Source organism: Anolis sagrei, chromosome 2 (genome assembly GCF_037176765.1).
Source record: "Anolis sagrei isolate rAnoSag1 chromosome 2, rAnoSag1.mat, whole genome shotgun sequence".
Taxonomy (NCBI): Eukaryota; Metazoa; Chordata; class Lepidosauria; order Squamata; family Dactyloidae; genus Anolis; species Anolis sagrei.
The window spans coordinates 63,316,932-63,329,600 of record NC_090022.1 but is presented as its reverse complement, the minus strand read 5'-3'; the positions used below and the strand labels follow the sequence as shown (position 1 = coordinate 63,329,600).

General features: G+C 36.6%; 1 protein-coding gene across 1 annotated transcript in view; it reads right to left on the bottom strand.

Moving 5' to 3' along the window:
• NUP210 (nucleoporin 210) overlaps positions 1–12,669 on the bottom strand; it is a 117,874-nt gene that overhangs the window by 42,231 nt on the left and 62,974 nt on the right. The window contains exons 13-18 of the mRNA XM_060765993.2: positions 9,971–10,169; positions 8,643–8,788; positions 5,611–5,832; positions 3,401–3,574; positions 2,669–2,861; positions 2,267–2,373 (exon numbers count right to left, since the gene is read on the bottom strand). Of these exons, the coding sequence (XP_060621976.2) occupies positions 2,267–2,373; positions 2,669–2,861; positions 3,401–3,574; positions 5,611–5,832; positions 8,643–8,788; positions 9,971–10,169 (1,041 nt within the window). The remainder of the gene's footprint in view (positions 1–2,266; positions 2,374–2,668; positions 2,862–3,400; positions 3,575–5,610; positions 5,833–8,642; positions 8,789–9,970; positions 10,170–12,669) is intronic.

Genomic DNA, 12,669 nt, shown 5'->3' with positions numbered 1-12,669 from the left:
AAACTGATTGCTGTCCTCTTTTCCATCCTCTCTTTCCATGGTCAAACTTCAGATCCGAAGTGTGAGCAGAGATAAATGAATGATGCCATAAAAAAATTATGTTTTGAAGCAAAAGCATAAAGTTCAGTAATGTCATTAGTAATACATAGGTAATTCAAATTGTCTTTTAATGAGGGCACACATGAATTGCAACTACAAAGTGCAACCTTCCAATCTTACAAAAGATTCAGTTTTCAAATATGTGACTAAATGTCGTACTGTATACATTCAAGCAGTAGGAAGGTTGCAACTAGGGAGTGGAAAACATTATTTTGAATACACATGTTCTAAGATTCATTTCCTGGAATCTCCAGGTTGGGAAAGGAAAGGCACCTACCTGTCACCTAAAGAGTGCTTCAGCAGTGTCAGCAATTTTGAGTTTGATGGAAAAATGACATATTGCTATCTTCCTACCCATGAGGAGCTAATTTATTCTAGCAGTGGGTCAGGGCTTGATGAATAAGGTGACAAGTGTGTGTGTGTGAGGGGTGTTTTTGGTATATATGAAAATAGACACTTTTGTATGTTTCTGATTTATTTTAAAATGTGTTATGAATTGATTTTAATTCCTTTTAAATTTTATTGAAAACATTTTTAACTTATTGGGCTTGAAAGTCACCTTGAGTCCTAGACTTGGGGCGCATCCAGACAGCCCCTTTAAAGCGGGATTTCCCACACTTTCAACTGGACTGTCTAGATGATAGTCCACAGAAAAATGAATTCATTCACCACAAACCAGGAAAATACTGGTTTGTCGCAAATTAATTTATTAGTGGGTTTATTCCGTGCCTTCTTGGAAGGCGTGGGACAAACCCACTACTTCTGCTGTCTGGACTGTCCCCTCTAAAGTTCTGGACTTTTGAGGGGGCAGTCCAGACAGTAGTCCTGCATTCTTCCAGGCTAAATTAGCCTGGAAAACAGCAAAGACACCAACCCTCTCCCCAAAAACTCTTTTAAAAATAAAAGAACTTACCCGGCCTCCATTAGTGTGGTGCCAGAGCTCTCCTGGCACATAGGAATGATGCACCAGGAGAAAGGGGGGGGGGAGGAGAAATCACTCCCCCCCCCCCCCCCCCATCACCTGCTACATCATTCCAATGAAGCAGGAGAGCTCCGGCACCAAGCTAATGGAGGCTGGGAAAGTTCTTTTATTTTTAAAAGAGGTTTTGGGGAGGAGGTTAGGGTGTCCAGGTGTTCTCCTAGAAGGTTCCAGGAGCATATCTGGACACCTGCCCCAGAAAGCATGCACTTTATGGGGCATATGTGGATGAGGACCTGGGAACGTTTGGGTTTTTAAAATGGGAATGATCCCTGTTTAAAGGACTGTCTGGATGTGCCCTCTGGGAATAGTGGTGTATCAAATAAATAATAAAACTATGGATAACATTATTTTAAATAGTGCACATGTAAAATCCACAGATTTTAGAGACCATCTTTAAAATGCATAATAATAATTTAAAGGTGAAACAACATCACAAACAATGAAGAAATAAATGACACGTTTGCCTTTGTTCCATAGATAATTTTTTGCTCAAAGTTCGAACCTGGGTGTTCCATCTGCATGCAGAAAGGCATCTAAATCCAGTTGTTCTGAGTTACTGTTTTGCTGTTAGCAACTTTTTACTTGAAACAATTAGCATTTTAATTATTGCAATAGTAATCTATCTTGAATGAACAATCATTTTACAAAACTGAGAACAATTTCAAAAACAGTTTACAGGAATGATTAGGTGGACAGGACAGGAGGTTAAAACGAAGTCGAAATTCTCACCGGAGTCAATAAAGAAGTTTGTTGGACTTATTACAGGCCTCTGGATAATCATCATTGAGTTTCATTTTGGACTAGTACCAACTGAAACCACTAATTTATTCCCCAATAAAATCAGAAATGCATTTCCTTTGCAATAACATCTGCATTAATTATTTTAATATGAAAGATAAAATTTTACTTTTTAGATAAGTGAAAGTGAAGACCAAAGACTTGTTTAGAATGAGCATTCAATGTATAATAATTTATTTAAAATATTGTAAGGAATGGGGTGGGAGTGGGGAGTAAAGCTCTAAAATTAGGTCCTCAAAAAAGTGTTATTTCTTGCCCACCTCTCCTTCTATTATGATGAACATTTTAAAACATTACTAAACTATATCAAATTATATTAAGGAAATGGCAATAGCAAATATACATCATTGCACTATTATATGAAAATCTTAAAGAAAATGTCATTACTGGTTTTTTCACTTCATTGGCAATGAGATGAAAGTGTTCATATCCTACTGCAGTGGCAGATATAGTCGTTGTTCCAGATTTATGATGAACTAAAACAGTTTGCAAACCTAAGAAAAAAAGGAGAGACAAAATTGGAAAAGCAGTACTTGTGGTATGGTTATTCATTGATTTACAGGAGCATGGAGGTCAACTTTTCAAATTTTACTCACCCCTCTACTTTTCATAGACTCTTGCACATTAAAAGCATTTTTTGAGACAAATATTTATTTCTTCCAAATTCTGACACTGTATAGCAGGAAAAGCTATGGTGGGGAGGTAGACCTAAATAATTTTTTGGACCTGGCACTAAACCCTCAAATTATAATAAATGCAAATAAACAAAATGATTATGTCACAGTGTACCTTGCATTTTCTTCTCACTGCTTCCATGATCTTTCGGAGTCATTTCTAGCATCATGCTGTCCTCTATGCTTGCTAATGAATATTTTGCAGATTCCCAGACAATATTAAGGGAAGTAAAATTATCAAATTTACGCCCCTGTTGATCATAAACCTCCAGCTCTAGTACTGGATTGCGATAAGTTGAGACAGGAACCTGCAACAGAAATAGTTTTCATTTATGTGTAGAATCAAAGGAAGTTATTGCGTATTCTAATCTAACAGTCTAAATCAGTGGTTCTCAACCTGTGGGTCCCCAGATGTTTTGGCTTTCAACTCCCAGAATTCCTAACAGCTGGTAAACTGGCTGGGATTTCTGGGAGTTGTAGACAAAAACACCTGGAGACCCACAGCTTGAGAACCACTGGTCTAAGGGTTTTTCTCCACTGTATTGTTAATGCAGTTTGAGACTAATTCTACTGTCATGGTTCGATGCTTCGGAATCCTGGGAATTGTAGTGTGGTGAGGCATCAAACTTTGGCAAAGAAGGCTAAACATAAAACTACAAAGCTTATGATTTAATAGGATAGAGTTAAAGTGGTATCGATCTGTATTAATTTAACAATGTACATGTACTCTTAGTTATGGTTTAAAAATGTTTTATAAGGATTATGGGATGAAACCATCAAAATTGCTATTGTAGTAGCTAAAGGATAGCTATGAAGTAAAGTCTACCTTCTTTCTTTACAAACTTACCCCTTGCTTGTTTTGGTGAAGAAAAGGACAGGAGAGACCTAGTTCAGGATTTGTATATATAGGTGACAAGGTGAATCGGGAAGGAGTGGCACAGATCAACCTCACAACAACAGATTCAACAGCTGGAAAAGGATTCATAACTGTGCGCTTGTTTCCGATTGTTAATGATATTATCTACATGAAAAATATGAGAAACCATTAAAAGAGCAAACAAAGGTTATGTTTAGAAATGTTTCTTTGATGGTAGTAAATAATGAAAGCCTCCTTTTTCATGCATAGTTCAAAGAAAAAAAATTAAGGCAACATGATGTTACATTAATAGCCTGCATTGCTAAAAAGATTAAATGCCAGTATGGTGCACCTTCCTTCAGAAGAAGTTCCAGTCCATTATCTTGACAAAAGTTCCATGCTTTTTCCTGTATTATCCAATTTAACATAGAAAAAAATCTTCTTTTGAAACAGATGGCAGAGCTCTCATTTTTCTTCAAGAAAAGCAAAAACCACAATAAACAACAATAAACAAAGTTTATTTCTGAGCACAATGTGAAGTGTCATAAAACTCACACAGGAAAGGTCCTCCTTTTGGTCCACAAGCTCTGTTGGTGGGAATACAAGAGAGGGCCTCCTTGGTGGCCGTACCTTGATTCTAGATCTCCTCCTCCTGCTTTTGCTCCTTATTTATACCCTGCTTTTCCTGTCCACAACAAAGACTCAAAGTAGCTCAGGAAGCCAGAATGGCCCCCTTTCTGCCTTCATTCCTGCTGCAAGCTAAAACCTTTCTTTTCAGACAAGCTTTTTAAGAATGCGCCAGAGGGTGCTGTTTATAGTGTTTTAATTACATTAATTGTTTTTACTGGTTTTATGTAATTTTGATTAATTTTAACAATTTTAGGGTTGGTTCTATTTTAATATTTATATGTTGTAGGTTTTAAATTGTATTGTCTTTTAACACTGCCCCTGACAAACTTTAAGAGTAGACTTCTTACTCAACCTCACTCTCCAGGAACAAGGACTTAAAGAAGCCATTCCAGAGCCCTATGCTGCACCAGAAGATACATGCTGCAGAATAGTTTTCCAGTGCATATAACACCAATTAATTATCAAGGGATTATTACTCAGAAATAAGGAATAATATTTAAACCCCTGGCCATGTATGAAGATAGAGACCTTCATTCTAGATAGAGGAATGAATGTATAGTCCTGCACTGCTTTTATTCGCCATCAGATTGACTGTGATTTATGGTGAGTCTATGAATGAGAGATCCCAAGTCATCACCTGCCTTCTTCAGGTCTTGCAAACTCAGGGCCATGTCTTCCTTCATTGAATGAATAACCTGTTGTACGTTTTTCGCCTTTTCCCATTGCCTTTTTTTTTTATCAAGCATCATTAGCTTTTCCAATGAATCAGGTTATCTCAGAATATGTCCGAAGTACAGAAACCTCGATTTAGACATTTTTTCTTCTAGTGAGAGTTCAGACTTCATTCATTTGTCTTTTTAGCAGCCCATGTATATCCATAGAACCTTTCTCCTTTACCCCATTTCAAATGTAGTGATTTCTATCTTGTTAGCTTTCCTGTCTGCTATTATACTGTCACACAGACCACTAAAATTTTGAACAATTCCTGTAAATAAGCATATTCAAAGAAACTTTTAATATTGCCGAACATTATTGGGCGAGTTGTCCAGATATATTAGCTAGCCATGAATGTTTTATTTTGCTATTGCATGAGATTATATTTATAATTGCATGCTCTATCTGTAAATTGTTGAAATGTCTAGAAGACACAACTTTGTCACCTCCCCGCCCTCCAATATATATGTAGAACTTTAGAGGGGAAAATCCAATAATTAAGTCAAATGGATAGAAAAGCAATGGATTGATTTCACAGTCTGGTGAAAATAAACAGTGGTCTTATATAATCCTTGTAATATTCTGAACTTTCTAATACTTTTTAATGACATTAGCATACTGTAAAAAATACTTGCAACTTTAGCGTAATTTAAGATTGTTTAATTCTCAACAGTCATTTCAGACTCATAAGAATACATAAAGAACAGAAACCAATGCATGCATTCAGGAATACTACTGGGTTACTATTTGCACTGCAAACTTCAAAGGTTAGCTGCCTACAACAATGGTTTTTCTCCATTACTGGGCCCTTATAATGATGTTAAACAACAGTTATCACATGAATTTGTCTCACTTACTTGTTCACCCAGGGCTCTGCAAGATGCCCTGACCCCGTGCTGGAAAGGGCTCCTAGGTATTGGTGGTTCTACCAAGGATAAGCCAGTATTCTCTGGAGGTTCAGCACTAACTTCCCTGAAAAACTTAGATGGTTCTTGAACCCAAGGTCTGGGTCCACCTTCAAACAGTATATCTTTGGAAGAACCCAAAGTTACCAAAGCAGAAGCAACAGGATCGATAGTCTAAAGGGGGGGAAAGCACTGATTAAAATATTACCGATAGAACTAATGAAATTTATTCATATCAAACCTTTCTCTCATGACAGCCTGTACGTTTCATCTATATAAACAGGAAGGCCTTATAGATATTTTCGCTGATGTAACATAGTGATTGTTTTAGCATTTCTTGTGTGGAGCTCCTGGTGACACAACAGGTGAAACCCTTGTGACGGCTAACCTGCTGACAGAAAGGTTGACGGTTTGAATCCAGGGAGTGGAGTGAGCTCCTTCCTGTCAGCTCCAGCTTTCTTTTCAGAAGCCTCCCACAGGATGGTAAAACATCTCAGCATCTCCTGGGCAAGGTCTTTGCAGACAGCCAATTCTCTCACATCAGAAGCAACTTGCAGTTTCTCAAGTTGCTCCTGACATGAAAAAAAAAGTATTTCTTGTTGCTTTTGTCATATTATTTACCCCTATTCAGTGTTTTGACCTCCTCAGGGAGGAATAGCTTGATAAAAATATTTTAAATGTTTTCATATCATAACAAATACCTTCAGTAAACAAGGAAATGTATGTATTAATAGCTTGAAAACGTAATGCAATAGTACAATTAAAAAGAATTCCAAAAGCAGGTATACTTAATCTAACTGAAAATATATTTAGCTGTCAAAATAAGCATCATGTATTGAACAGACTGCTGCAAGTACATATGCTTTACCATTTTAACACATCATCAAGTTAAATTCATTTTCCTACAATTGCTTTGGAATGAGGTATGAAAATGAGGTGATATCAGAAGCCTCTAATGGAATATTGGAACAAAACTTGCATTGATTTCCTAGCTATGGCACTAAAGAATCTTTCTGCAAGGCAGGTGAGCTATTTCATACTCACTTATCTGATAAGCTTCACCGATTAAATGAGGCTTACTTCTGAGTAGGGATGCAAGAGAATGTAGATTATTCATATTTTAAGTGTTCTAACTTTATTCGATTTTTCCCAATTTCATGTTAATTGCCTGGCTGTTTGAGTATTTCTGGCAGGTGATGATAAGAAAGCCCTCAAGCTTTAAAATATTTTGTAAAGATAGCATATTCCTATGTTGTTACAATCCATCCACAATATCAAGATGCATACTTTATTTTATTTAGACACCAATGGAAATAATTAGAAAGGCAGAACTTTTAAATATATGCCTTGACAGCATTTCTCTTGCACAATTAACTGTAAACTATTATTTTTTTAATGAAGTTTATGTATAACAGTTTAAATAAACCAGTTAATCCTTACTACACCCTCAGAATCAAACAGAAAATGGGGACACTGACATTTTGAAGGACTCTATTGTTTCAGTGGGGTATTCTTTTTAGATTTAGGCCTATGGACTTGCCTAAATGGCTAATATTTTCATGATTAAAGCTGAAAATATGAAAAATACATTTAGTAGTTCCCATATTACTGTACTTTCGATATATTCTTAAATTACCTAAACATTTTGTTATGACTTAAATTTTGCTTCTGATTAGATGCATGACTATTAATCAGTATAATATTTTCAATCATGAAAATCACTTTCAACATAGAGTTTAGAAAAGCAGATGGCCTATTGCATTCCCATTACTGGTCTTTATTTTTAACACGTTATCATGTACATAATAACAAAGCTTATGCAATCAATATAACAAGCATAATATCTGGAAATCTGTGTTCCTAATTTAAAACTTGTGTTACTTGAGTCTATTGGATATTTTTGGTCATTTGACTCTATGAAAAGGTCAGATTTTTAATAGTTATTAATTGTCTAAAGGCAAAACTTTTGGTATTAAACACCGTTCCCTGTGTGAGTAATGAAAAGGTTCATTAAAGACAAGACAACAGTGAAACAACCTTAAACCAGAAGACTGAGTCTGAAAATAAATCACCTTTGGAATGGAGATCTGTCTGCAATAACAACAGTAAGCTTTTGTTTATATATGTGGGTTGCAAGTGGAGAAAAAAAAATGACCAAAAGCAGAAGTTGCAATGCAGTAATTCACAAAAGAGTCGTAACCCTATTTCAGAGGGTTCTTTCCAAGTATATCCCAGTCTGAAACAACTACTTACAGTTCACAAAGATAATTGGGACTCATATAAGTACTAAAACATCATACCTAATTCCAAAGGAGTAAGAAGCACATCTGTTTATGAAAGAAACCAGAAAATCTTTGGCTGAGACTGAAGAGTTGTCAAAATACAGATATCAAGAGGGAAATAAAAGCACATGTATGTCTTGGAATGAGTGACAAAATCACTCCACTGGAGTGATTTCCCCCAGTCTACTTAGTTTTGGGTGAGCTAAGCATGACTGAAAAATTGAAATAAGAGAATAAACAAAAAGTATAGACTTATTACAAAAGAGACCAAATTTCAATTCCTGAGTATACTAAAGCCAACAAATATTAGAAAAATTAGGGAAGCAAATTCTTGCAGTATAGGATTTATTTCCACACATTGGTGGCACAGCGAGTTAAACCACCAAGTTGCTGAACTGCCAGACCGAAAGGTTGGCAGTTCGAATCCAGGCAGCGGGGTGAGCTCCCATTGTTAGCCCCAGCTTCTGCCAACCTAGCAGTCCAAAAACATGCAAATGTGAGTAAATCAATAGGTATTGCTTCTGAGGGAAGGTAATAGACCTCCATGTGGTCATGCCAGCCACGTGACCTTGGAGGTGTCTATGGACAACGCGGGCTCTTCAGTTTAGAAATGGAGATAAGCAATGGGGCCCCCACCCTCCAGAGTTGGACATGACTAAACTTAATGTTGGGGAAACCTTTACTAAGCATGACTAGGCTTACCTTAAGTGGTAGATAAGAAGCTATGGTGATACGTGCACTGAGGTGAACATGATCATGTGTATAACTGACTACAAGTTCAGTGTATCCTTGACCTTCAGCTTTAACTTTGACCCCACTGCAGAACTCAAGAGTAGGCTTCAACCTTCCTATCAATAAAAGTAAATATGGTGTTATATACAATATTTCTATTACAACTTTCTTTTAAGAAATTACATGTCAATAAAAAAGTATTTCAGTTTAATTTGGACAACCAAACCATAAATAGCAAGTTAAAAGAAAGTCAGAAGAAAAGCAGACAAAACTGTTCTTTACATAGTTTATAAAATAGTAGTATTCAAGATGGATATATGCCTTGTGACAAAACTGGAAAGACCTCAGGATTTTAATTTTTTCCCCATTGTTTTTTTTTATATATATATAGAAAGAGAGAGAGAGACTGAGTTCAATTTTTTTAAAACATAATTAGATCATAGCAAGATTGCCTCGCTGCTATATCAAAAAGATACATAAGTATATACATTGCCTGAATGAAAGGGAAAAGAAAATGCATACAAACAATCTATGCATTCAAGAGAAATTCCACTACATAGTATATGGGCCATTCCCAAGTTGTGAACAAGACAGGTTCTGAATGAAAAGTTGGAACAGGTACTTTAAAAAGTGCAGCCCCTGTGGTGTTTGTTTTGCTGTCTGTGCCTCTGTTCAGAAGATTTCACCTCACTTTCTGTCCCTGTGATACTTGGATTTTTTTAAAAAAAAGTTTGTTGTGGAAACAAGGATTGGCGAGAAAAATTCAGCTGAAACACCTATTTCCCATGATAACTCTTTCAGGAGTGAATTCCCCATTCCAGGGATAGATTTCTCTCACTTCATGTTGTGTCATCCCTGCTCTGATGAGTCAGATGGGACTGCCTGCATATTATGCACATACAGTTGATGGCAATGACTTTTGTGCTCAGGTTTTGTACATCAATAAAAAAAGGTTTTGTCTGGTATGAAAAAGGTTTTTTTTAATAAATTCTTAAGAATTTTTGAGGCCATAGTATATAAATAATTTATTGATAAAGAAGGTCTGACATGATAAATAAATAACCATATACTTTTGTTATGCAACTTCTAATTGTTCCTTGAGAGCCAGAGCCTTATCTTTTAAGGGATTTTTCTCCTTAACTGTACTAGAAAAATTAGGCTACAGCATGTGTTAATTTTAATAAGAAACATGTAAATATTTGCTATTGAGAAAATAAATGTTAATGTATCAGAAAATAGACCACACATTTGCCTTTGTTTATTTTGAAAGCTGAAGCAAATGAATTAATTGAAATTACCTTCCAATTGGCTAAACACACCATGGTTCTCAACATCAACCACTAAATCAAAATGTGAGCAGTCACTCAAGGTGACCATCTGACTGGTTTCCCCATTCATTAGGCCATTTATTCTCAGAGGCAGTTCCAGTATCTCACCCACACGAGCCTCAACTTGACATGGTGTGAATTCCATGCTACTGGGTTCTGTCACATAGACCTATGAAACAATAATGAGATCAGACACAGAGGCCAAGCAAGAGATAATAAACAAGATTTGAAGTAGAAAATCTGAAGACTGAAAAAATGTCATATTTTTACAGCATTAATTGCCCAAAGACAAAACTTTTGGAATTCATTTTTTAAAACTTGCATATCATAAAAAAATGTAGGAAACACTGTTATAGTCAGAAATTACTTTGATATATAAGTCTCTCAAAACTCTGGGGACACACTTTGGTCAAAACACTTCATGCATTACAAAAATGATTACAAAGAAGCAGATTCGTTCTTTTTTTTTTACTTCTCAGAAGACTAGAGCTTGGAAAATTATTAAGAGAAATAAATATAATAACATGCAGAAGACATCCACAACATATCAAAAGTGAGAGGATTTTCAGGTGGAGCACTTCAATATGTCATTATATTCATTTTAAATATGCAATTTTCCAAAAAGCAAATGTAGGAAATTTTGAGAAATATGTTTTTGTGAGCACCTAGGGAAAACACCTTAAACCACTAAGCAGACAGTGGAAGAATAAACAATTTTCCAGGAAAGGTCAAAAATAGTTCCTGGACCATCTATAGATTTCAGTTTTGACATACAAAGATGATAGATAACGTGTGTGTGTGTGTGTGTGTGAATTTATCCTTCTTTCTTTGATTCTTTGATTCTTCAAATCTCTGAAATTTAGACTGTTTTTTTTTTACTTTCTCATTTTGTGGAGGGGAGATACTTCCAAAGGTGTAAGATAACAGCCATGTTTTAATATTTGAAAGGATGTCACCCTGAGAAGGGTGACATCCTTGTTTTCTGCTGATCTAGAGACTAGGACATGGAGCAATGGATTCAAATCACAGGAAAAGAGATTCTATCTAAAAATTAGGAAAAGTTTTGTGATGCTAAGAGCTCTTTGACAGTGGAATATGCTGCTGCCTTGGAGTGTGGTGGTCTCTTTATCTGGAGGTTTTTAAACAGAGGCTGAATGGCAAACTGAAAGAAGTGCCTTGATTGTGTATTCCTTTATAGTAAGAGAAAGGACTTAGGACCTCTTCACACGGCCCGGGGTGGGGGTGGGGGTGCCATTGTGCTGGCAATTGCTGGCAAAAGGGAAGGCACGTAGGGTGCCTCATGGTGCCCGTGCACCCTCCTTTCCCTGTCATTTGGTGGGAATGGGAAAAGACACATTGACACCATATCCCTGTCCCCATCATATGGGAAAAAGGCATTACCCCCATCATATGGGGTAAAAGAGAGGAAAGTATGGGTAGCTTCACTTTCCTCTCAATGGTGCAGGAAGAAGCCCCTTTCCCCTCTACTTTGGGAGGAATGTGGGCAGGGCCTGCCATGCATCATCTGATGGTGCTCAGCAGTCCCCTTCCAGGCTGCGAAGAAAAGTGGCAAAACAGGGCTATTTAGCCCTGTATGAAGAAGTCCTAGATGGTCCTTGTGCTCTCTTCTAGCTCCATGATTCTATGGATCACTATTTCAATAAATAGGGATTTAAAACAGTGAAAGTGAATCATACGGACTGATGGTTGCATGCTGCTCACATAAGGTCTTTTCTTTCTACTAGAAAAGTGGAAGTTTCCTGCACACCATGGAACATATATGCGGTGCTGCCCTGCCCACTAATGACCTGCCTATTAAAATGAATGAGGATGCTTGAACATGCTGAAGGATTCAGGCATGCTTGTCAGATCATTATGGATTGCGGGGAAACCTCCTATGACATATTTTCTTTGTTTGGAACTGCAGTCTCAAGCTGAAGATTAGCAGATGCTTGAACTGTGTGTTTGCATTTTATTCTGAGCTATCATTAAAGACACCATCACAGATGGATAGCAACATTTCATAACAACTGCTTGATCAAAGATTTCATTTGGCGTGTCTAACTTTTAAAGCCATCTGTCTACTGCTTCAGGTTAAATTGCGGACCATATGGTATGGTGTTAAAAATGTAATCCTCATGAAACTTATAGACTACTTGCATAACCTGATAATCAAGGTCAGTAGACAGATGCTTGCTTCAAATGCAAGATGCAAAGCTTGAGCAGAGACAGTTAAAATCGTAACTTGAAGCCACATATTTCATGTAATGCTTGTTCCTGCGAGTTCAAATGGGATGAAAAGCACTCCTACTGCTATGTGCTCCGAATCATGAATCGGAGAGCAACATTTTAATTAAACACATCATTTCTGAGCCTCATGCAGGCAACTGTCATTTGCTAAAAAGAGACATCTTTGGGACACAACTATTGCACAATCATGTGAGATTGGAAACTAACCACTGCCTTGGTTTAATAACGATTTAACAGGCAGGAAAATATTTCAATTTCATATTTAACCACTGCACTAAATGTCCATTTAAACTACATTCGGTGGGATAGAAATACTGCTTAAAATAAAAGAAGAGTAAACTAATTTACATTTACAAGATATCAGGAATGTAATTTGTGCAGTAGTTATGGTGAGCTTACTCATTTAATTCTCTTAAATC